The sequence below is a fragment of the Ovis aries genome, chromosome 15 (assembly GCF_016772045.2).
Source record: "Ovis aries strain OAR_USU_Benz2616 breed Rambouillet chromosome 15, ARS-UI_Ramb_v3.0, whole genome shotgun sequence".
Taxonomy (NCBI): Eukaryota; Metazoa; Chordata; class Mammalia; order Artiodactyla; family Bovidae; genus Ovis; species Ovis aries.
In genome coordinates, this window is record NC_056068.1 from 46,996,308 (window position 1) to 47,022,493 (window position 26,186).

The 26,186-nt window shown below is 37.5% G+C and overlaps 1 protein-coding gene and 1 pseudogene across 1 annotated transcript; both read right to left on the minus strand.

The window, feature by feature from the left end:
* Positions 1 to 4,244: 4,244 nt before the first annotated feature.
* LOC114118485 (olfactory receptor 52N1-like) lies at positions 4,245 to 4,793 on the minus strand (annotated as a pseudogene).
* Positions 4,794 to 17,035: 12,242 nt separating this feature from the next.
* LOC101121706 (olfactory receptor 52N2-like) lies at positions 17,036 to 17,998 on the minus strand. The gene has a single exon (XM_004016222.2). It carries the CDS (start codon positions 17,996 to 17,998, stop codon positions 17,036 to 17,038), a length of 963 nt encoding a protein of 320 aa, XP_004016271.2.
* Positions 17,999 to 26,186: the final 8,188 nt, after the last annotated feature.

The window sequence follows — 26,186 nt, forward strand, 5'->3', positions numbered from 1 at the left end:
CGCATAGAGTCAGACACGACTGAAGCGACTTAGCAGCAGCAGCAATCTACAACAGAGGAGGCAAAAACTTACAATGGAGAAAAGACAGTATCTTAATACATGGACAGTTTACAAGTAAGAGAATAAAATAACTGGACAGCTACATGTAAGAGAACAAAATTTAGAACATTCTCTAACACCATATAAAACAGTAAACTCAATAACAACCTCTGCCTTTTCCACCCCTGTTCAGCCAGTTCTATCAGAGGCAAGGAAGTTAGCATCAAAATATCAACAATTTTATGACACACATCGGGGAAAATAAAGCTTTAGATCTTCAGTCAAAAAGGCCTGTTTATATTTTGCCCCCAATTTAGGTGAATTTGCTCACTCAGGCAGCATAGACAAACGAAAATCTCGATGGGAGGGCCTGGCCACTAACCACAGCAATGTGGATAGATCAGAATGTATGGTCTATTTAGAGAGAGGTTGACTAGTGTGAGGGAACAGGGCTCAAGTCATAACTCACTAATATCAGATGCCCAACCAAAGCTTCTTATTCAGATGAATGAGTTAGAACAAAAAGTTAAGAATTTTAGTCTAAATAAAGCCCCTATACTTTAAGTAATGATTGAGAAGAATAATTGTCCCCCACCCCAAGTCTCCTTTTTTTTTTCCTTTTGCTTACAAACATTACTATTTGTTCTTTCCATTGTACCATGTCTTGTACAGTATTCAGATTGTAATAACCTCCCTTAAAATTTCTTTTTCTCTCTCCTCCTTTTCCTTTTCTTCTGTAATGCTTTCATTTCTCTTTCTTTCCGTTTTGCTTGATTTTTTTCTTTTATGGCCTCAGAATTCCAGATTTAAGTGCAACCTAAGTGCTTATCACTACTCTGCTGCTGCTGCTGCTAAGTTGCTTCAGTCGTGTCCAACTCTGTGCGACCCCACGGACGGCAGCCCGCCAGGCTCCTCTTTCTCTGGGATTCTCCAGGCAAGAACACTGGAGTGGGTTGCCATTTCCTTCCCCAGTGCATGAAAGTGAAGGTGAAGTCGCTCAGCTGTGTCCGACTCTTGGCCATCCCATGGACCACAGCCCACCAGGTTCCTCCGTCCATGGGATTTTCCAGGTAAGAGTACTGGAGTGGGGTGCCATTGCCTTCTCTGTATCACTACTCTTGGGTGCAATATTTTACTCTCGAGAACTGCGCTTAGCAAAATGTTCCACTTGATACACACAACTCTCTCCACAGAACATTCAGCACCGCTTGCGCACAATCCCATACACAGTAGCCTACAAACTCTGTGTGTGCTGTTGTTACCTGGGGGCTTAGGGTGTGTTTGGGTGCATGAAGATAGTATTGATTGTATAAAAAAATCTGTGCCTTTGATCTTTTAACATAAAATATCCAAAGGTAAATAGATAAGCACAATTGTCTAGTATCTCTATAGATATTTATTGTCCCAAAGGAACTGGGGGAAAATACCAGACTAATATTAAACTTCTTTTCTGTTGACTGAGATGCCTTTGACTTCTGAGCTCAAACATAGAAATGGTAAACTCAAAATCTCTAATTATCCTGCAAAATAATTGAGCCATCTCTATGCCATCATGTTCAATTTTCAGCATTCTATAAAACTGCTTTGGAAATAGCTTAAAGTTACTTTGAAAGACAAGGTAGGTGTATGGTGTTTTTCATTTCAAAGGGAAAAAATAAATTTGCTATTCATAGATTCTGAGAGACAGAACTCAGGGAAAGAGGGAGATAAGATTCTAGTTATAATTTTGGCTTAACGTTTCCAGCTCATTAAAACATTCAACCATACTGTTGGCAGAGTCTTGTGAAAAGGTCATGTGGAATGCTCCCCGAGCTTTGTGTTCTCCTAGTTGTACTGTTTTGTTGTTCTGTTTTCTTTATGTCTGTATATCTACACATGTGTCCATATAGAAGTGGCCAAATGATTCTGGAGATTCTGCAAAAGGAAGATAAGTTTCACTGCCCTGGCATCCCTTGTAATTTCTTTATATTTCCTTTCTTTTGGAAATATATCACATTTTAAAGGAATTATTTAATTAAACTGAAATATGTGTGGGAGTTCTTTGTACTTAATACATTGGTTCTAGATCTAATCAAACTATGTGAGGTTGAATGTGGGAAGACTGAGTCTTTTTCACAAAGCCACTGAGCCTAGCCTCACAACTTTGTTACTAGGGCACAAGATGGAATTTGAAATTTCATCCACCTTTTTTTCCATTTCTTTACTTCTCTCCTTCTCTCTCATTTTCCTCTTTCTATGCTTTTTTCTCTCTTCCTTCTCATAAATACTGAGTAGAATATTCTTTCATCATCATTTATTTTATAATTATTTAAAAATTCCTCAGTGATTCAGCCTGCTTGCTCTAATTTTTTAGTTGTAATTCATAATTCAGAATTATATTGTTGTTGTTGTATTTATTTTCTGTGAAACCAATTTTGTGTTAACAATGGGGAAGATAGCATAAAATTAACTGGGAATTCTTACTCAGTGCCTCAGATATACGTCATTTATTGCATTTTATTTTTTCAGATTTTTAAAAAAAATTTATGTTCTTGCTTCACTTTTTATTGTTGTTGCCTCACATACACTCTCCCCACAATGCAGCTTATTTACATTATTGTATTTAAACTTTAATTTTAATATTCTGAGATATAAAAAGTCTAGGAATATATATATTCCTTTATATATAAAATGAGGCTAGTAATAGCTATGTCATAATTTTGAAGTAAAAATTCAATGAAATATATATATATATTTGTTTCAAATGGCAGTTTAGGTAAATTTCTTGATCTGTTTCCTAGTGTGTGGATATGATTTAAGTGAGAATACATGATGGGCAAAATTTACCAAATCCAAAAACAGAAGTCCAGAAGAGAGAATATTTTCTGATTATCAGTTTATAATTTTTATTACATGCAAACACTTAAATTATTTTATTTTTTAAAAAATTCATTTTAATTTTTTTAGAAATTCAGGTTTTTCTTCCAAGCATCAGAATTAATCTTGCAAAAATACATGGAATTTTCTTTATAGTTCACAATTATTTTATCATATATTTGTTGTTGTTCAGTTGCCAAGTTGTGTCCAACTCTTTATGACCTCATAGACTGCAGCTCTCCTGTCCCTATAACATTATATTAAAATATATTATCCATATTAGCAAATGATGAGCATAATCTTAATCTAATATTTCTAACTCTTCCTCTGTTTGTAACCATATCCTGATCCCATTCTATTTCTTCAGTTTTCTCTTGAATTATGCCCTTATTTTCTTCACTTTTCATTCACTATCACTGTTTCTGAATACCACATTTATGATTCCTCTTTCATCTCTTTTATTATTCATATTTCCAGATGTCTAAATAAGGTGCTCTTCTCTTTATTGTCCCTGATGATTAATTGTTGCTCTTTCAATGTTAAAATTAAGGAAAGCAGTTAGCTCAGACATCTTTAATTGGCTGAGTACATAGATTTTCTTCAAGTCTGCTTTCCTGTACTTATAAATCCTTTCCTCACATAGCCATCAAATATTATCCTGTGTACTTTTCAAGATTCTGTTTGAAATACACTCAAAGGAGTACACTCCAGATTATGAGCAGCTCTAGTAATCATATCTACTCCCACTTCATTTGTATTTACACTGACACAGTCAAAGGCATCCAATAATTTCCTAGGAACAAAAAAATCAGAAATAAATTAACAGCCAAGGTTTTTTATTCCTCTTAAGTTATGCAAGTGTCACATAAATATTGAACAAAAAGGTTGACAAAGACCCTTGGAAATCAGCACATTCAGGGAAGTGTTTCTTGCTTCCCTGTAACACACATGACAGTTCACTTAGGTGCCTTCCTCAAACCTCCAGAGTTTCTCCAGGCTACCAGATCTTCTTTATTCTTTACTATATACTCCCTCACAGTGTTTGGATCAAAGTGCATTCATCATCAAGCATTTGCTTCAAGTTGTATATTCTATTATTTCATTCTGTGTGTCCATTCCACAAGATCTAACTAAAGTTAAACTGCAGGGGAATACAACAGTTTCTTGTTAATTTTATTTTTTCTATAAAATTAGAGTTCTCAGATTATAAATTTTGTGATTGTTTCATAAATCTCATAAGAGTATATTGACAGGTATTTTCTTTTGACCTCATGGTTATTGAGTTTTATGCTTGTTCTCTTCCTTTCTATATATTTCTTTATAATTATGCTAAATCCAGATTCTATGTATTAGATTTTTCTTACATTCAAAGTGTCTTTCTCTCTAAAAAACAGCTTGATCACTCCTTTACAGATCTGGTTGGTCTTCACACCATAGACAATTGGATTCAAGGTTGGGGGAGGGAACAGTAGATAGAGGTTGGCTATTAAAATGTTGATATGGTGAAGTATACTGTGTTCCCCAAAGCAATGAGTGAAGAAGGCTGGGACATAGATGATGACAATAGTACATATATGTGATGTACAGGTGCTGAAGTCTTTGTGATGGGCATCTGCAGAAGATAGATTTCTACAGCATGGATAAATATGGTATGACATTAAAATGCAGAAAATATCAAACCCTCAAATCAACGTGGCAGCTATGAGACCATCGATGGCATTATTCTTGATGTTGCCACAGGATAGTTTGGCAGAAACATATGTTCACAATAAGTGTGTTGAATAAGTTTGCCTTTGCAGTAGGGAAGACACTTGATCAGGAAAGTGAATGGTATCATAAGCAACACACTTCAAGGTGACAAGGTCAACTTCGGTAATTATGGTGTTGGTGAGGATGGAAGAATATCATGGTGTGTGTTAGTTGCTCAGTTGTGTCCAACTCTTTGCGACCACATGGACTGTAGCCTGCCAGGCTCCTCTGTCCATGGGGTTTTCCAGGCAAGAATCCTGAAGTGGGTTGCCATTTCCTTTTCCAGGGGATCTTCCTAACCCACTAGACTAGATTGAAACCTAGTCTCCTGCATTGCAGCCAGATTCTCTACCATCTTGGCTACCAGGTAAGAATAGCACACAGGGTAGCAAATGGTCACATAGCAATCCAGAGTTATAAACATCAGACCCCATGCCTGTCAGCATGTGGATGAAAACATCTGCACAAGGCAGGCATTAAAGTCAATCTCTCCGAGACTGAGCCAAAAGATACACAACATATTGGGAACAAATGAAGGGCACCCACTAGCATCTGTAAGGGACAGTAAGGCTAGGAAGTAATACATGGGCTAGTGAAGGGCCTCCTCACGGAAGATAAGATAGATAAGCTCAGAGTTCCCCATGACAGCAATGATGTACATGAGTCAGAATGGCATTGAGATCCACATGTGTGGAGGTTCCAGTCCAGGAATCCCATTGAGGATGAAGTATTTTGGTGTCACACTGGAGGTTTTGACTCCATGCATGATGGCCAATTGCAAAATATTTTACTTTTGGTATCAATAAATGTGTCCTATAAAAGAAGGGAGTAGTTTTTCAGGCAGAGTCAAAAGATAGACAAGTATTTGCACAATATAAAGTATATTTAGAGGGAAAATCATCTTTTTGCGCCCTGACTGTGCTATTTGATCCTACTGAACAGTCTCGAGTCTGCTACCAAATCAAAAGAATTCAAACAGTGCAAATATAGTAGCAAAGGCCTGGTCTTGCTTGGCTTTATACTGTTAACTCTTTCTATAAGTATCTGTTCCTATTCCTAGGCCATTCACTAGCCCTTGCTTTTGTTTCATCTACAAATTTCCAAATGTTGAACTCAATTTTAATAAAACTTATTCTCTTAAGTCATATAATTTCCCTTCTTCCAAGAAGTCTTTTCTGTTGTGTCCACTGGATTATAGTCAAATTTTGTGAGCACCTAATAATTGCACTGAAAGATGAACTCTCCAGGTGGGTAGGTGCCGAATTTGTTACTGGAGATCAGTGGAGAAATAACTCCAGAAAGAATGAAGGGATGGAGCAAAAAACAACACCCAGTTGTGGATGTGACTAGTGATAGAAGCAAGGTCTGATGCTGTAAAGAGCAATATTGCATAGAAACCTGGAATGTTAGGTCCATGAATCAAGGCAAATTGGAAGTGGTCAAACAGGAGATGGTAAGAAAGAATGTTGACATTCTAGGAATCAGCGAACTAAAATGGACTGGAATGGGTGAATTTAACTCAGATGACCATTATATCTACTACTGCGGGCAGGAATCCCTTAGAAGAAATGGAGTAGCCATCATAGTCAACAAAAGAGTGCAAAATTCAGTACTTGGATGCAATCTCAAAAATGACAGAATGATCTCTGTTCGTTTCCAAGGCAAACCATTCAATATCATGGTAATCCAAGTCTATGCCCCAACCAGTAATGCTGAAAAAGCTGAAGTTGAATGGTTCTATGAAGACCTACAAGACCTTTTAGAACTAACACCCAAAAAGGATGTCCTTTTCGATATAGGGGACTGGAATGCAAAAGTAGGAAGTCAACAAACACCTGGCGTAACAGGCAAATTTGGCCTTAGAGTACAGAATGAAGCAGGGCAAAGGCTAATAGAGTTTTACCAAGATACACACTGGTCATAGCAAACACCCTCTTCCAACAACACAAGAGAAGACTCTACACATGGACATCACCAGATGGTCAACACTAAAATCAGATTGATAATATTCTTTTTGCCAAATATGGAGAAGTTCTATACAGTCAGCAAAAAAAAGATGGGGAGCTGACTGTGGCTCAGGTCATGAACTCCTTATTGCCAAGGGGTGGTGGAGGGGGGAAAGTCGCTCAGTCGTGTCCGACTCTTTGTGACCCCATGGACTGTAGCCTACCAGGCTTCTCAGTCCATGGGATTTTCCAGGCAAGAGTACTGGAGAGGGTTGCTATTTCCTTCTCCAGGGGATCTTCCCAACTCAGGGATCAAACCTGGGTCTCCCGCATTGTAGGCAGACGCTTTACCCACTGAGCCTTAATTCCAAATTCAGACTTAAATTGAAGAAAGTAGGGAAAACCATTAGACCATTCAGGTATGACCTAAATCAAATCCCTTATGATTATACAGTCAAAGTGAGAAATAGATTTATGGGGCTAGATCTGACAGGCAGTGCCTGATGAACTATGGATAGAGGTTCATGAGATTGTACAGGAGACAGGGATCAAGACAATCCCTAAGAGAAAGAAATGAAAAATGCAAAAATGCAAAGTGGCTGTCTGAGGAGGCCTTGCAAATAGCTGTGAAAAGAAGAGAAGTGAAAAGCAAAGGAGAAAAAGGAAGATATACCCATCTGAATGCAGAGTTCCAAAGAATAGCGAGGACAGATAAGAAAGCCTGCCTCAGTGGTCAGTGCAAAGAAATAGAGGAAGATAACAGAATGGGAAAGCCTAGAGATCTCTTCAAGAAAATTGGAGATATCAAGGGAACATTTCTTGCAAAGATGGGCTCAATGAAGGACATAAATGCTACGGACCGAACAGAAGCAGAAGATATTAAGAAGAGGTGGAAAGAATACACAGAAGTATACAAAAAAGATCTTCACGACCCAGATAATCATGATAGTGTGATCACTCACCTAGAGAGAGACATCCTGAAATGTAAAATCAAGTGGGCCTTAGGAAGCAGCACTATGTCAAGGCTAGTGGAGGTGATGGAATTCTAGTTGAGCTGCTTCAAATCCTAAAAGATAATGCTGTGAAAGTGCTGCAATCAATATGCCAGCAAGTTTGGAAAACTCAGCAGTGGCCCCAGGCCTGGAAAAGTCAGTTTTCATTTCAATCCCTAAGAAAGGCAATGCCAAAGAATGCTCAAACTACTGCATAATTTCACTCATCTCACACACTAATAAAGTAATGCTCAAAATTCTCCAAGCCAGACTTCAGCAATATGTGAACCGTGAACTTCCAGATGTTCAAGCTGGTTTTAGAAAAGGGAGAGAAACCAGAGATCAAATTGCCAACATCTGCTGGATCGTCAAAAAAGCAATAGAATTCAAGAAAAGCATCTATTTCTGTTTTATTGACTATGCCAAAGCCTTTGACTGTGTGGATCACAACAAACTGTGGAAAATTCTGAAAGAGATGGTAATACCAGATCACCTGACCTGCCTCTTGAGGAATCGGTATGCAGGTCAGGAAGCAACAGTTAGAACTGGATATGGAACAGCAGATTGGTTCCAAATAGGAAAAGGAGTACATCAGCGCTGTATATTGTCACTGTGCTTGTTTAACTTATATGCAGAGTACATCATGAGAAATGCTGGACTGGAAGAAACACAAACTGGAATCAAGATTGCTGGGATAAATATCAGTAACATCAGATATGCAGATGACACCACCCTTATGGCAGAAAGTGAAGAAGAACTAAAGAGCGTTTTGATGAAAGTGAAAGAGGAGAGTGAAAAGTTGGCCTAAATGTCAACATTCAGAAAACTAAGATCATGGCATCTGGTCCCATTGCTTCATGGCAAATAGATGGGGAAACAGTGGAAACAGTGGCAGACTTTATTTGGGGGGAGGTTCAAAATCACTGCAGATTGTGACTGCAGCCATGAAATTAAAAGACGTTTACTCTGGAAAGACAGTTATGACCAACCTAGACAGCATATTAAAAAGCAGAGACATCACATTGCCAACAAAGGTCCATCTAGTCAAGGCTATGGTTTTTCCATTGGTAATGTTTGGATGTGAGATTTGGACTATAAAGAAAGCTGAGTGCGAAAGAATTGATGGTTTTGAAATGTGGTGCTGGAGAAGACTTTGAGAATTCCTTGGACTGCAAGGAGATCCAACCAGTCCATCCTAAAAGAGATCAGTCCTGAGTGTTCATTGGAAGGACTGATGTTGAAGCTGAAATTCCAATACTTTGGCCGCCTGATGTGAAGAATTGACTCATTTGAAAAGACCCTCATGCTGGGAAAGATTGAGGGCAGGAGGAGAAGGGGACAACAGAGGATGAGATGGTTTGATGGCATCACCAACTCATTGTACATGAGTCTGAGTGAACTCCAGAAGTTAGTGATGGACAGGGAGGCCTGGCGTGCTGCGATTCATGGGGTCGCAAAGAGTCAGACACGACTGAGAGACTGAACTGAACTTAACTGAACTGTCTGTTGGTGCTTTTTTTTAACCATTACTTTAACTGGTGGAAAATTTTTGAAATAATGCTATATAAATAATATCAATATATAAAACAGGATAAAAACAAAATTTTCTAGCAAGAAAAAAGGATTAGAACTGTAAACTTTTAAAGCAATCTTCTCCACTGTGAATTCTTTTAGCATTAAGATAACCATGGAGTTTTTGACCACAGGCCAGGACATTTTCAACAAAATGTATAAAACTATCACAATTACATTTAGTATTACTACCGTTATTTGGCTCTATAAAATAAATGTAAGTAAAGCCATGCCTAGCCATCATTTAAACCTCTATATTGGTTTCAGGTGTATAGCATAGTGACTCAGTATATTTACAGGTTGTACAGCATTAAACTTTATTGCAAGATGATGACTAGAATTCCCTGTGCTATACAAGATATACTTTGGTGAAAATCTTACCATTTCCTAAGAAAGATTCCTCTGCCTTTGGAGAGCAGAGAACTTTTTCTATTATTGTACAGAAATATGCTTGTTTGCAATACTATCTTTGGTCCTTGTCATATCAACATCACACAATCTTCTTTCTCTAATGCTTAACCTACATTTAATTTTTCCTGCATTTCTACTTTCTCTTCATGGCAGTTGACAAATCCCATGAGTTTCAGAAGACCAAAAGTAAGATAATTTAGTCTTCCTTATTCAACCATCCTATGATTCAAATCCTTCCTCTTTAGTAGTGTCTGTGTACCACTTGGTTTTTCTTCTGAATCACTCAAACTCAAACTTTTTCTTTCACTTGATGCCAAATGTTTTAAAATCCCTATTCATGACTGATCTTGCTTAGAATGACTGTACTGCATTGGTTAGTGGCTTCTCTGGGGATTTTCCCAGCAAAGGGAAAACATTTGTTTAGAACTTCACAGGTAGATATTCTTTAGGTCTCTAATGAGAGAGGAGGTAATTTTAGCTTTGTTGAAACTAAGTCTATATTTAGAATATATTTGAAAATGGGGGGACCTCAATAATTACCATCTAATTTTAACATTTTTTCTTTGGTAGGACATATGAACTGTGTCTAGTATTCACTGAAGTATAAACTATAATTATATATGAGTTCCCAGAGTGCTTCAATTCCAGCCTTATGATTTTTGTCATAACTTTATCTGTATAGTATGTATGGGGCTCAAAGCTTTCTCAAAAATATTGAGTAAACAATAATAATAATATTTTCAAGTCATTAAAGATGGAAGTCACCAGTTAGTAGAAAATATATGGCAACATATGTAACAGAGAGGTTTCCAAAATACATAAAGAAATCCTATATACCATATGAAAACAATATTCTAAAGCGAAATGGGCAAAAGTTTTAGCTTCCACCTGCCTCCTTGAAAAAAAAGTGTTCAATAACCTAGGATTTATGAAAGTGTATTCCATCCTCATCATCACCGGGAAAGTGCAAATTAAGATCCTATTGTTGTTGCTCAGCTAGTTGTGTCTGTCTCTTTGTGGCCCCATGGACTGAAGCATGCCAGGCTTCCCTGTCCTTCACTATCTCCTTGAGTATTCTCAAACTCATGTCCATTCGATCGGGGATGCCATCCAGCCATTTCGTCCACTGTCACCCACTTCTCCCCCTGCCCTCAATCTTCCCCAGCATCAGGGTCTTTTCCAGTGAGTCAGCTCTTTGCAACAGGGGACCAAAGTATTGGAGCTTCAGCTTCAATATCAGTCCTTCCAATGACTATTCTGGTTTGATTTCCTTTAGGATTGACTGGTTTGATCTCCTTGCTGTCCAAGGAACTCTCAAGAGTCTTCTCCAGCATCACAATTCAGTTCAGTTCAGTTCAGTCACTCAGTCATGTCCGACTCTTTGCGACCCCATGAATCGCAGCATGCCAGGCCTCCCTGTCCATCACCAACTCCCAGAGTTTACCCAAACTCATTTCCATCGAGTCAGTGATGCCATCCAACCATCTCATCCTCTGTCGTCCCCTTTTCCTCCTGTCCCCAATCCCTCCCAGCATCAGAGTCTTTTCCAATGAGTCAACTCTTCACATGAGGTGGCCAAAGTACCGGAGTTTCAGCTTCAGTATCATTCCTTCCAAAGAAATCCCAGGGCTGATCTCCTTCAGAGTGGACTGGTTGCATCTCCTTGCAGTCCAAGGGACTCTCAAGAGTTTTCTCTAACATCACAGTTCAAACGCATCAATTCTTCAGCGCTCAGCTTTCTTCACAGTCCAACTCACATCCATACATGACCACTGGAAAAACCATAGCCTTGACTAGACAGACGTTAGTCGGCAGGTCGGCAAAGTAATGTCTCTGGTTTTGAATATGCTATCTAGGTTGGTCATAACTTTCCTTCCAAGGAGTAAGCATCTTTCAATTTCATGGCTACAGTCACCATCTGCAGTGATTTTGGAGCCCCCCCCAAAATAAAATCTGACACTGTTTCCACTGTTTCCCCATCTATTTCCCATGAAGTGATGGGACCAGCTGCCATAATCTTTGTTTTCTAAATGTTGAGCTTTAAGCCAACTTTTTCACTCTCCACTTTCACTTTCATCAAGAGGCTTTTTAGTTCCTCTTGACTTTCTGCCAAGATGGAGCAGCTCTATACAGTCAATAAAAACAAGACCAGAAGCTGACTGTGGCTCAGATCATGAACTCCTTATTACCAAATTCAGACTTAAATTGAAGAAAGTAGGGAAATCCACTAGACCATTCAGGTATGACCTAAATCAAATCCCTTATGATAATACAGTGGAAGTGAGAAATAGATTTAAGGGACTAGATCTGATACATAGAGTGCCTGATGAACTATGGAATGAAGTTCGTGACATTGTACAGGAGACAGGGATCAAGACCATCCCCATGGAAAAGAAATGCAAAAAAGCAAAATGACTTTCTGAGGAGGCCTTACAAATAGCTGTGAAAAGAAGAGAAGCATCACAGTTAGAAAGGGTCAATTCTTCAGCTCTCAACCTTCTTTATGGTCCAACTCTCACCTTTGTACATGACTTCTGGAAGAACCATTGCTTTGACTCTATGAACCTTTGTCAGCAAAATGTTGTCTCTGCTAGTGAAATACCACAGTTCTGACAATATCAAGTGCTGGGAAGAATAGAAAGTGACTAGAATTCTCATACTGTGGATAAGAGTTTAAACTAGTGCAACCATCTTGGAATATAGTTGATGCCATATGGTGACTGCAGCCATGAAATTAAAAGATGCTTACTCCTTGAAAGAAAAGTTATGACCAACCTAGATAGCATATTCAAAAGCAGAGACATTACTTTGCTGACTAAGGTCTAGTAAAGGCTATGGTTTTTCCAGTGGTCATGTATGGATGTGAGAGTTGGACTGTGAAGAAGGCTGAGCGCCAAAGAATTGATGCTTTTGAACTGTGGTGTTGGAGAAGACTCTTGAGAGTCCCCTGGACTGCAAGGAGATCCACCCAGTCCATTCTGAAGGAGATCAACCCTGGGATTTCTTTGGAAGGAATGATGCTAAAGCTGAAACTCCAGTACTTTGGCCACCTCATGTGAAGAGTTGACTCACTGGAAAAGACTCTGATGCTGGGAGGGATTGGGGGCAGGAGGAGAAGGGGACGACAGAGGATGAGATGGCTGGATGGTGTCATGGACTCGATGGACGTGAATCTGAGTGAACTCAGGGAGTTGGTGATGGACAGGGTGGCCTGGCGTGCTGTGATTCATGGGGTCGCAAAGAGTTGGACACGGATGAGCGACTGAACTGAACTGAACTGAGCTGATGTAACAATAACTAAACTAAAAATACCATATGATCCAGAAATCCCACTCTGCAGTTGTAAAGCAAAGAAATGCACAGATATCTGTTGCAAAAGATGTATACAGAAGATATATACAATATTGTTCATAGGAGTATTATTAACAGGAGTACATCAAAAAAGTCTTCAAGAGTACAATGAGTAATTGTATATTCACAAGTCACAATATTACTTAGGAACGAAAGTGATCCAAACAATGCTTCACAAAACACCATGGATAATTTTAAATACAATTACTGTAATTTTTAAGGCTCAAAAGTGAAGTAAGCCAAAAAGAAATACACTGATAACAGTATACTAACACATATATATGGAATTTAGAAAGATGGTAATGATAACTCTGTATGTGAGACAGCAAAAGAGACAGATGTATAGAACAGTCTTTTGGACTCTGTGGGAAAGGGAGAGGGTGGGATGATTTGGGAGAATGGCATTGAAACATGTATAATATCATATAAGAAACGAATCACCAGTCTAGGTTTGATGCAGGATACAGGATGCTTGGGGCTGGTGCACTGGGATGACCCAGAGGAATGGTATGGGGAGGGAGGTGGGAGGGGGGTTCAGGATGGGGAACACGTGTACACCCGTGGTGGATTAATGTTGATGTATGGTAAAACCAATGCAATATTGTAATTAGCTTCCAATTAAAATTAATCATTTAAATAAAAAAAAAGAACTGAGGTTCTGAAACTTGGAGTTGCAAGAGAGTACATAATAATTACATAATAATAATAATTATTATTGCATAACAATAATTTCATAATAATTGCAAGAATACATCTATATTTCTTTTTCATTCTGTCTCCTCCCATTTATTTCCCTTCCCTCTTCTCTCTCTTTCTCCCCTCTTCTCTTGTTTTTCTTTTACCATACCTATTTTCTCTTTTGTTTTCTTTACATGTAACCTGCCTAAATCTGAACTGAATTTTGTTTTTAATCATTATTGTAGTGCTAATATTTTTAACCTGTCTATTGTAATCCCTTGAAGTACTTTTTCTTTGTATGTGGCACACTCTTTGAACTTTCATGTGTGTTGCTGCTGCTGCTGCTGCTAAGTCGCTTCAGTCGTGTCCGACTCTGTGCGACCCCATAGATGGCAGCTCACCAGGCTTCCCCGTCCCTGGGGTTCTCCAGGCAAGAACACTGGAGTGGGTTGCCATTTCCTTCTCCAATGCATGAAAGTGAAAAGTGAAAGTGAATTCACTCAGTGGTGTCCAACTCTTAGCGACCCCATGGACTGCAGTCTACCAGGCTCCTCCGTCCATGGGATTTTCCAGGCAAGAGTACTGGAGTGGGGTGCCATTGCTCATGTGTGCCATTGCTCATGTGTGCATCCAATATTAACTTTAATCCGTTATTTTCTTTATGGCTTTGAATATTGTCTGTAATATTCAAAATTCAGTAATTCTGATCACTGCTTCATTATCCCCAGGAATATTTATTTTATTCTTCATTTTCTGTCCTTTATCTTCCTCAGCATTACCACCTCATTATATTTACCTACTGTCTTCTATTACAGCTTATAGTGTTTTCTAAATACTAATTTTTAATAATCACTAATTTAAAAGCATAGATTTTAATGTTTGCAATTTTTTATTTTCCTAATTAAACTTTCTTACTCTCATTTATCATTTTTGTTACTATCCCATTATTTTATTATCTCTCTGTCTAATCTGGCCATTCATTGTATCTCTGTTCTATGATTTTTTCCTTCCCCTTTAATAGGTTATATAAAATCATTCCCATTTTTAAAAACTATAGTCTTTTTTATCTAATAGTAAACATTTCATATACCCACAATAATCTTTTCATTGTCCTACATGCTATATCTTGTCTCTCCTTTATCAAGACATTATCGTAGGCTCAATATAATGATTGTCTGTGGTGGTATTGTTTTCCGTTTTTATTCATCTTTAACCAGAGTTAGATTTGTGTATTTTGAGTATTTTTCAGCAAATACGGAACATTCATATGTATGTTCCTTTCACTCTTATCCTTGTTGTACTTAGACATGGATGGAAGTACAGTATATAGTTTTGTATAGCACTGTCAGTTTTTGGCAAAGTTTGATCAGCTTCTGTCTTCTTGAGGAATTGTTCTTCTTCTACTATGGCTATTAGTGTACAATGCATAAATCTGAGAAACTTCTGAAATCAAGATTTATCCTATCAATACCCCCACCTATAGTAATTATTAGTAAAGACTTATGGGCTAAATTACTAGTGCATATTTCATGCTACATTTTAATTCTTACTTGTTGTTTAATTGTTTTCTATACTTGCAGCTTTCCCCAGTCTGTTGAAGGTAGTGTGGTGTGGTGAATTATCTGTGTGGTGTAGGGAATTAAGAGAGTTGCATAAAATGTCAGGATATACTCTGGTTACTTCACTGTATAGAGAAAATAATTGAATGTAGAGAGAAAGATTATTGCCAGAAAATGTCTTTACTGCAATAATCTTTGTCTTTTGATCCATCTATAATAAAATGTGTTGCATTAGTGTTTCCAAAAATTATGACAGTTATAACATTTTTATCTCTATCTTTGGGCTAATGGGCATAGATTTTAGTTCCCCAGAACAGTATGATGATTTAAGATTCTAGGATTAATGCTTATCTAACTTTTACACATGAGCAATAGATGATCAATTCTGAAGTTATTTGAGTAAAAGATTTACATAGGTACTAAATTTTTATCTCTTCCATTGTTTTTGTGATTTCTCTTTTCATTTCTAATTTTTTTTTTGCTTTTAGTTTTTCCTCTCTATAATTTCAGAAACATATTTAATCTAGTATTTTTATATATATTTAGAATGTCAGGGGAAATTGTGTTCTTGTTGACATTGACACTACCATCCTTGCTGGAAATCATCAAAACATCAACTCAAGATGATCTAGTAGCAAGTATACTAGCATTTTTGGTGTAATATATCTTCAGAAATCTCTATGTTACATATTATAGTGTTCAAAATTTTTAGCAGACATATAGCATACTTTTCTAGTTACTTTCAATGATACCCTTCAATATTAATAAATGTATATTTAAAATGTACATTTCACAACTACCTGTTATGATACATGGTTTGAATTGACAATAAAATTCATAAAACTCAGAAAGCTTTCATCTAGAACTGCATTTCCTCAGTGTACAGACAGATATAGGTAATGGAAATCAGTATACAGTGTATCTTCATGCTTAAGTGGCCAGCAATGATCCAAGTGCAGTTTCCTAGCTTTCCAAATTTTGCAGTTCGTAACAAGGCCTGTTACAAGAAACAAGGGCAATCAGTGTTTGTGAACCCTTAGCCATTATGCAAGCTTGCTTTGAGTGATCAACCTCACCTTGGAGTCAAAAATTTAGATTTTCAGCTTTCTGATAGCTGAACTTAAAGAAAACAAAACTATACAGTCAGCCAAACCCAAAAGATTATAGATTTTGCTGGTGAATTTCATCTATTTCCTACTACCACTTCACAATTATTTCAAAGACTTATTCCATTTCTGCTTCAAAAACCTTCCAGAGTTATCCTTAAGAAATTATTTGTTCTAAGTTTCTATGACTCTATTTGCTTGCTTACCTTCATAGTTTTAATTTAGATCTCATCGATTCAAATATTTGAATATTATTCTCCTTAATAGGGGAAATTCAATGCAGCTTACATAGACATGGGATAGTTTAAAAAACTAAACCCAGTAATACAAAATGATGTGATAAGAGGAATAGTGAAGTAAATGAAGTCCCTAGAATAAGTGAAGGGACTTATGAAACAGACTCAGATTTCTTTTTCTATGGATTTCCCCCAAGAACGGATGACTCTCCAACACAGGATCAGTAAATCTTTTATTCTTTTATGATGCGCACCCTGTTAGAGGTTTGTTCAACATACAAATCATTAGGGCTCTATGCAACGCATTATTTAAAATAGTTTTAAAATTACTGTGGAAGTCCTTTTAGGAAAAAGTCCTCAAATTCAGAGGCATATTTCTTATTTATTTAATTTTAACCATTGATGAGTTCTACAAAAAGGTCAGTTAATATTATAGCAGATATTCAATGAAACAATGAGATTAATTGGTTTAAAATTTACACTCAAGAATCTCATCTAAAATATTTGCCCTTCCTTGCTTTTAAATATTAATACTTTAATCTATTTCACAGCTAAGATATCTTTCTCCTTAAAAAGTAACTTGATGACTCCTTCCCGGATCTGCCTGGTCTTGACTCCATATACAATTGGGTTCAGGGTAGGAGGCAACATCAAATAGAGATTAGCAATTATGATATGGACATGAGGAGGAATGATTTTTTCCCCAAAGCGGTGAGTAAAAATGGTGAATAAGGCTGGAACATATGTAATGACAATAGCACATATGTGAGACGTACAGGTGCTGAAGGCTTTTTGACGAGCATCTGCAGAAGACAGACTCACCACAGCTCGCAAGATCATAGTGTAAGACATAGAAATACAGAAAATATCAAAGCCCCCAATCAGGAGGGCTGCCAAGAGACCATAGATGGCGTTGACCTTGACTTTGCCACAGGACACCTTGGCCACAGACATGTGGTCACAGTACGTGTGGGGAATGAAGTTGCCTCGACAATAGGGCAGGCGCTTGGTAAGGAAAGTGAATGGAAAGATGAGCATCACACCCCTCAGCAGAGTGGCAAGACCAGCCTTGGCAATGACAGCACTGGTGAGGATGCTGGCGTAGCGTAAGGGGTGGCAGATGGCCACATAGCGGTCCAGCGCCATGAGCATGAGCACCCCAGACTCCATCCCAGTCAACATGTGGACAAAAAACATCTGAGCCAGGCAGCCATTGAAGTCAATCTCCTTAAGGTTGAACCAGAATATGCACAGCATGTTGGGTACCGTGGTGGTGCACAGGGTGACATCTGTGAAGGAGAGTAGGGCCAGAAAGTAGTACATGGGGCGATGCAGGGCCTCCTCATGGCCGATGAGGTAGATGAGTCCACAGTTGCCCACAAGAGCAATGATGTACATGAAGCAGAATGGCAGGGAGATCCAGATGTGTGCGGTTTCCAGCCCAGGAACACCATTCAAGATAAAGAATCCTGGTGTCAGGCTGGAGATATTGGCTCCAGACATAAAGCCTGACATGTGGGGGGCATTTTATATTCTTTGTCAGCAATTGCTCTCTGTACAGGGGACAGAGGTGGGGTTAGAGACCAAATATGAGATAGGTTTGTAGAACGATAACAGTGAAAGCCATGAACATTCATCTTGTTAGGATAATCAGAATGGTTTTTTATTTCCCGAGCTCTAGCAAAAGAATCTTTGAACTATGTTATCTAAAAATAAACAGTAGAGTCTTACTTTGTTTAATGTCCAGCAGCAAACTTTCTGCTTAGAAAGTTAGAAAGGATACTTTCTACTATCCTTACTGTCTCTGTCTTACAGCTCTTGCCTTGAAGATTATGAGGAAAGCAAGTTATATATGCAAAATTTTTCTGGATATCTTGCTAATGATAACATACTGTAGAAACTCAATAAAATTTTTGAAGTAGTAAGGATTTAATATGATTGGCATTCAAACTCTGATGTCAATATCATGCTTTTCCATGTTGTGTAAATTCAGGTGTTCTTGAGAAGGAAAAAAAAAAGTAATTACATTTTAAAATCATTAATAAGTTTTATCACATTTTGGTAAAATTTAAAAAAATTTTTTGAATTCATTCAGATAAAGAATTCTTTTCTTTTGGCTTCTCTGTCTTTATACCTAAAACAATTTCTTCATTTTTAATACAAACTAACACTCAAGAAACCTTTGAATTTCTGAAGATTATTGATTGCCTATACTGCTGTCACTTAAACAATATTTTATTATAACTGTACAGGTAATCAGTACAACAGACAATACCATATCTTTGGATTGCTATTTCTTGTAGGGCAGTAGAAATGACTGAAAGATATTTGAAGAAATTTATAGATTCAGGGATATTTGAGTAAAATTGAAGGTTCCAAATGGTTAAAATTGTTCTTTTATTTGAAAAAATAAAATAATGTTTAAGCTGTGGCATAAACCTGAGTTCTCATGAAGCAAAGTCAGTGTCAAACACACCCATCATTCAGCAGACTTAAGTAGATACTTGTAGTGTGATGGCATTATTACACAGCAGTGAAACCACAAGGTACAGATTCTTTTCACCTAAATATTCAATAAATTACCATTATGTCTACTTCTACTGGCCAGACTACATAGAAACCACAATGAAAAGAAGAAATACAAAGATACAAGTTTCAGAGGCTCATGCTGCTTCCTAAGCTGACTTCATCTTATGTGAACCATCTCTTCTAATAAAAAAGGCTCTCCCAGACCTCTCCTGAAATGTCACTACCTAGAGAAACTATCATTTCATGGACCTGGATTAGAAACACTTAAAGATAAAAATCTCCAGTGTCCACCATCTTTTATGTATACACCATGAGGAAATGAATAAAGTGGAAATGAGGTTAGGTCTAGCCACCCATAAAGACAAAAACCATTGTCTCTTAAGAAGTGAAAGGGAAAGAGAAATACATTGCTTCTTGCTAATGTTGTCTTTTGGTAATTGTGCCCATATTCTTAGCCATTGTATTATTATCCAGTAATATCTCTATCTTTTTCAAATGGCTATTTTTAAAAATTACCCAAACTTACCTCAATGTTAGGCACAAACAAGTTCTTATTCATGGCTGAGAATCCTTAGGAGTTTTTCAAAATCTGGGCTGGCATCTTCTTACATAGGAATTTTAGTTTCCCTGGAGAATCTTCAGCAAGGTATCCCAAGTGATTGACTCTCCACAATTAGATGTCTCAGAAGAATCTATTTGAAAGAGAAAGAACTTTGGGCTTATTGTACTAGATAGGCATTTAGAAACTTTTGAATAGAAAAAGGAACAACAAAAGCAAAAACATATTAAAGTTTAATGCTTTATTCCCAAGTGAGAAATATGACCACCAAGACTGGTGGAGACAAATATCATTTTAAATTTTCTTCTCTTATTGAAAAATAAATACATTTTTTAATGTAGAAAAAATCTAAAAAGAAACTATAGAAAAGCATAATAAAAACTTGGAAAATCACTTGTAATTCTTTTTTTTTTAAATTTTATAATTATAACCTTTATTTTATTTTTTTAAATCTTTATTTTATTTTGCTTTACAATACTGTATTGGTTTTGCCATACATTGAATCCACCATGGGTGTACATGAGTTTCCAATCCTGAACCTCCCTTACACCTCCCACCCCATATCATCTCTCTGGATCATCTTCATGCACCAGCCCCAAGCATCCTATATCCTGTATCAAACATAGACTGGTGATTCGTTTCTTACATGATAGTATACATGTTTCAATGCCATTCTCCCAAATCATCCCACCCTCTCCCTCTCCCACAGAGTCCAAAAGTCTGTTCTATACATCTGTGTCTCTTTTGCTGTCTCACATACAGGGTTATACCATCTTTCTAAATTCCATATAGATGTGTTAGTATACTGTATTGGTGTTTTTCTTTCTGGCTTACTTCACTCTGTATAATAGGCTCCAGTTTCATCCACCTCGTTAGAACTGATTCAAATGTATTCTTTTTAACGGCTGAGTAATACTCCATTGTGTATATGTACCACAGCTTTCTTATCCATTCATCTGCTGATGGACATCTAGGTTGTTTCCATGCCCTGGTTATTATCAACAGTGCTGCAATGAACATTGGGGTACACGTGTCTCTTTCAATTCTGGTTTCCTTGGTGTGTATGCCCAGGAGTGGGATTGCTGGGTCATAAGGCAGTTCTATTTGCAATTTTTTAAGGAATCGCCACACTGTTCTCCATAGTGGCTGTACTAGTTTGCATTCCCACCAACAGTGTAAGAGAGTTCCCTTTTCTCCACACCCTCTCCAGCATTTATTGCTTGTAGACTTTTGGATAGTAGCCATTCTAACTGGTGTGAAGTGATACGTTATTGTGGTCTTGATTTGCATTTCTCTGATAATGAGTGATGTTGATCATCTTTTCATGTGTTTGTTAGCCATCCGTATGTCTTCTTTGGAGAAATGTCTATGTAGTTCTTTGGCCCATTTTTTGATTGGGTCATTTATTTATAAATACATTTTTTAATGTGGAAAAAATCTAAAAAGAAACTATAGAAAAACATGATAAAAATTTGGAAAATCACTTGTAATTCTAATGAAGCAATGCCCATTTTAAAATGCCTTCTCTATTTGTCCAATAATTTTGGAATTACTATGTATAATATTCTCTTTCACATAGACTTCATACTGTATGAAGTTTTGCACTTTCCCCCCTATTTGCTATAGTGTACATTTCTCATGTCATTCTATATGACTTGCAACTAAAATTTTAGAGCTAAACTTTCCATTCAATAGTTGAAGCAAAATTAAACATTTTATTACTCTTGAATGTTTAAACTGTTTCTAATTTTTGCTATCAAAGAGAATTATTTTATGGATATCCTAATCTGTTTGTACTGTTGATTTTCCCCTCTTAGAATTATTAGAAATAGATTTAAAATTTGTTGAATAAAAAGGCCTAGACAATTTAATTATGTTGATAAAAGTTGGAAAAAAAATCATCTTCATAAAAAATCATCTTCATATGGGAATTTCACTCCCATACACAATTAGTATGCTATCCCTCTGAAGTACTATTATATGTTTGCTCTCTTTTCCCCAGCTGAATTTGTGAGAATACTCTGATATTTTAGCTTGACTTAAAATCAACTTTGTTAGTAGTGACTATGAACATTCTTTTCAAGTGTTTTTTGGTCAGTTGTTTTTCTAATATTTGGATTATTCATGTTTCTCCTTATCCATCTCAGTAGAGGTGTTAGCTTTGATTATATTGCTTGCTGGGCACTTTCAGTACTAAAATATGAACACATCTTCTGTCATAGTTTGCAACCATTTTCAAAGGTAGTATTGTCACTAAACTGAACTGGAATCCACTTGCCAGATTCACAGCAAATCAATCTACTGACATCAACTTGTGGTGAGGGGAAACATAGCATTTATTGCAGGGAACCAAGCAAGGAAAAGAGGAAGATGGTAAAGAACCCGCCTGTCAGTGTTGGAGATGTAAGAGACACAGATTCAATCCCTAGGTCTGGAAGATCCCCTGGAGGAGGGCATGGCAATCCACTCTAGTATTGTAGTCCACAGGGTCACAAAGAGTCAGATACTACTGTAACAACTTAGCACACACATATGAATGCATGCTCAAAAGATCCAAACCTCTTGTGTCTTTTAAGGAAGGGTTTTCAAAGACAGTGAGAATAGAATCATAAGATGTGTGATCAGTTTTGCACAAATCTCTGATTGTCGGTGAGGATATATCAAGGTGAAGTTTCAAGAATCAACATCAACAGTCTTCTGACTACAACCAGTCTGGTGTCTGTGTGATTGTGGTGAGCAGTGTCCATTGGTGGGGCTCTGGTTTTTGCAAAACAACTGAGGAATACACATGAGACCTTTACCTATATCTTCCAAAAGGAACTGGGAGTTCTTTATGGCTGACATTGTTTAAGTTATTATTACTTTTCTTGTCTGACTGCTTTTACTTTGTACTTTGCCTCTACATTCCCTTCCTTCTCTAATATTAATTCCTGTGCTTCCCTTTGGAATTTGGAGAAGGATTAGGAGACTAAAGCTTTTTCTATAAACAATAAGCAGGGGAACACAGAGGGGTCTTGCCACCAAGAAGGTCCCTTGGGGTCCTGCCCAGTTTCAATTCCCTCTTTTCTTTGGTGCTCCTCCATCCTGAGGGGAACAGGGGTGATGACGGCTCTGGCTACTTTCTGATGGATGGGGGCAACATCAATTTTTCAGGATTAGAGGAGTGATAATCATAGACTTTCATTTCAAAGAATTCTCAAGTTCTAGGATTGGCATCAACATTTCGCATTAGGAAGACATTACTCCTTTTTGACTGCCTTGTCAAGGCACCTAGACAATCATTTGAAAATTAGTAGATGTATTACAATGAAGATGATGATCAAGACGCATCTTTGTAGAATTCCTGAGAAAACCCTCCCATCCCAGACAGCAACCAGGAAAATAAATCTTGGAGTGGGTCCTCTTTTCATTCATCTTATAACCAAGTGGCCTTTTGAAATAATCTATTCATTAGGCTTTCCAGTTCACCTGAGGTATTTGTATATGTACAGCCTGTGGCAAGTACACATACCCCTCTGTGTTTGGTCAAAATGAAATCCAAGGAAATTCTGTTATCAAGGACCACCAGAACCAAAGAATCTAGAAATACCTGTTGGGGAATGATGTTTTTGGGCAATCTGTCCAATTGTGGTAGACAGGTTGCTTATCATATCTATTGGTATATTGACATGCACTCTAGCAGTTGTGATGAGGATACCAAGAATACTTTGTCCTACTATCCTACCAACATCTTCTTAAGGTGTATGCTATTTATAGGAAGAGATGGAAGGCTTTCTGAGCCATGCACACACACACACACAAAGAGTTAGAAAATATTCGGTATAAGCAGGACCCTTCATGTTGCCAGCTCTCCAGGCAGTAGTATAACTACCCTTGTGTCAATGGGTCACTTCCTATACCACAGAAAAAAATATAACTGGCCAGGGGACACAAGTTATCCTTACCATTGTGGTGTCATTACTGTCTTCATTTTTAGAAAGTACAGAGATTGCCTTATGAAGCCAAATTTTCCACATTCCATTTACATGATATCCAATCTGTGTGACTTTCATGTATAATCTGTCGACATTTCTACTTTTTGTACATGGATCAGTTGTACATTAGGGATAGGTGGCACATTTTTTCAAATGTGAAATGCAAGGGATTGCAAGGGACCAATAATCACCTTTTCTTCAAGGGAGATTATTTCAGATAAGTTGAGAGGGGACCAGACATTCTGAAGTTCCCTGGTTAATTAAACCTGGAAAGAGAATTTTCAAGGAAGATTATAAAAAGTCTTGAGCTCTAACACTGCATCAAAACTGACTACGGGGACCACTGAAGGGAGATATTGCCTATGGAAGGTCTGGGGAATTCTATGGTAAATCCAACAATCACGTCAACTTTCCCTCTGGCTGCACTTTGTGACAGTTTGATTTAAAATATCAATATTTTGCCTCTAGGAATTGGCGGACCAAGTGAGTTAAGACAGAAAATGGAGAGAAAAGGCTATCGTCATTTTAATAGCAACTTTCAAAGTTATCTATTACTAACAGATCTGGCCAGGTACCAAACATTTCTAAGAAAATTAGATAGGCCCATAGTCAAGCAAGGGAATACTGATAGGTCAGAAAAATGCTCCAGTCAATCACAGATGTTACTATGATAAGCCGTAATCAATACACTACTTATTTAAGATACTTAACAAATTTTCAATCTGAGTCCTAGTCCAGGTTCACAAGACTATCAATTTTGAGCCAGTATGATGGCCATTTCTCCAGTACTTGTTGAAGGCTGTGGAGCTGCAGTCAGGTCAGAAGCTGACTTTACTTATGTGTGGTGGACCCACAGACGAATTCCTGCTAATATGGAAGAAAAATGAGTTTTTAGCACAATCTGACAAGGTTCCACTCATCAGGTCTGGAAATGACTTTCCACATGTGCCTCTTTCCAAGTTTTAGGGGTATCCAGTCCCTAGTATAATGCAGTGCAGAGGGACATTCAGGGAGCTTTCCTTATTAGCAAATGTACGAAGTGCATTCAGAACCACAGCCAGGTTTGAATGTTCCTCACAGGGTCTAGTTTCCTACCCTCTGATCAGATGCTTGAACCCTTAAATGCTCAGAATAGGAAAAGGGTTTCTTATGTGAAATGTCATACGAACTCAGTGGGAACTTGTTTCTAGGAGCCACTCTAATTCTAAGTAGCGCAACTAGCAGCACTTTATACTAAGCTAAATTAGTCTCTGGACAGATTTTTGCTATGGTCTTCTTTAAAGTATTGTTCATCATCTCTGTCTTTCTAGCTGATTGAGGCCTCTATGATTCATGTAAAGTACACTTTATTTCCAGTTATTTGGATAACTCTGGTATCACATTGGCAACAGAGGCTTACTCCTGTTATCATTCTGGATTGAACCAGGGAAGTTTACCCAAATCTGAGTATTGTTTCTTTGAGCAGAGCCTTTACTCTTTCACTCCAATGGGGAAATGCCTCTATCCAGGTTGTGAAAGTATTCACCATCACCAGTAAACAGCAGAAATGGAAATTTCCCTTGTCTTTAGTCCAAACTGTAGACTCTATTTGCCAGCCCTCTCCTGGTCATTCTCCTTAGCCTGGATCCTCATGCGAGGTGAGGCAACCAGCCCTTGAAGTTGCGTTCTTTTTTTTTTCTTTTAATTAATTTTTAAAATTAATTTAATTGGAGGCTAATTACTTTACAATATTGTGGTGGTTTTTGCCATACATTGACATGAATCAGCCACAGGTATATACATGTGTCTCCCATCCTGAATCCACCTTCCACCTCTCTTCCTATCCTATTCCTCTGGGTTGCCCCATGCATCAGCTTTGAGTGCCCTGTTTCATACATTGAACTTGGACTGGTCATCTATTTCACATATGATAATATACATATGTTGAAGTTGCTTGTTTGCATAGATCATGCATTTTTGTACCACCTTCTGAACTGTTTTGTTCAATATAATGTTGAATCCACTGGAGAGTGTTCTATTTTCTTTATCTTTGTACATCTACACATGTGACAGGTTACACATGATTGGTTAAAGTGTTCTCAAGATTATGTAAGAGCAAGATAACTTTCACTACATTTGGTATCATCCTGCAATTTCATTCCCCTAACTTTCCCTTGGTAATAATATTCTATACAGGAAATGTGACTTAAATAAATTGAAATATGACTGGGAGTTGCTTATACACAATACCTTGGTTCTAGATCTAATCAAATTATGTGAAGTTGATGTGGAACGATTGGACCATTGCACTGAGGTCTGCCTCACAACTTGGTCTCCAGACAGGAGATGGAATTTGAAATTCTATCCACCTTTTTATCTTGTCCTCACCTCTCTTCTCCTGTTCTTCCCCCTCTATCTCTAACTACCCCCTCCCATGAACACTGAGTAGAATTTTCTTCCATCATTATCTGCTTCATAACTGTCTAAGAATTTGTCAATGATTCTGGCCTCCTGGCTCTAATTCAGTGGTGAGTCTTAGTTTTCCCAATTATGTTGTTGTTCATTTCTTTCTGTGAAACTCATCTTTGGTTTTGAAATGGGGAAGATGATATAAAATTAATTGGAGATTGTTACTTGAGTGTGACAAAGT

What these genes read in the sequence shown, in the direction of transcription:
- LOC101121706 (XM_004016222.2), bottom strand. Translation starts at nt 17,998, where the DNA reads ATGTCTGGAGCCAATATCTCCAGCCTGACACCAGGATTCTTTATCTTG.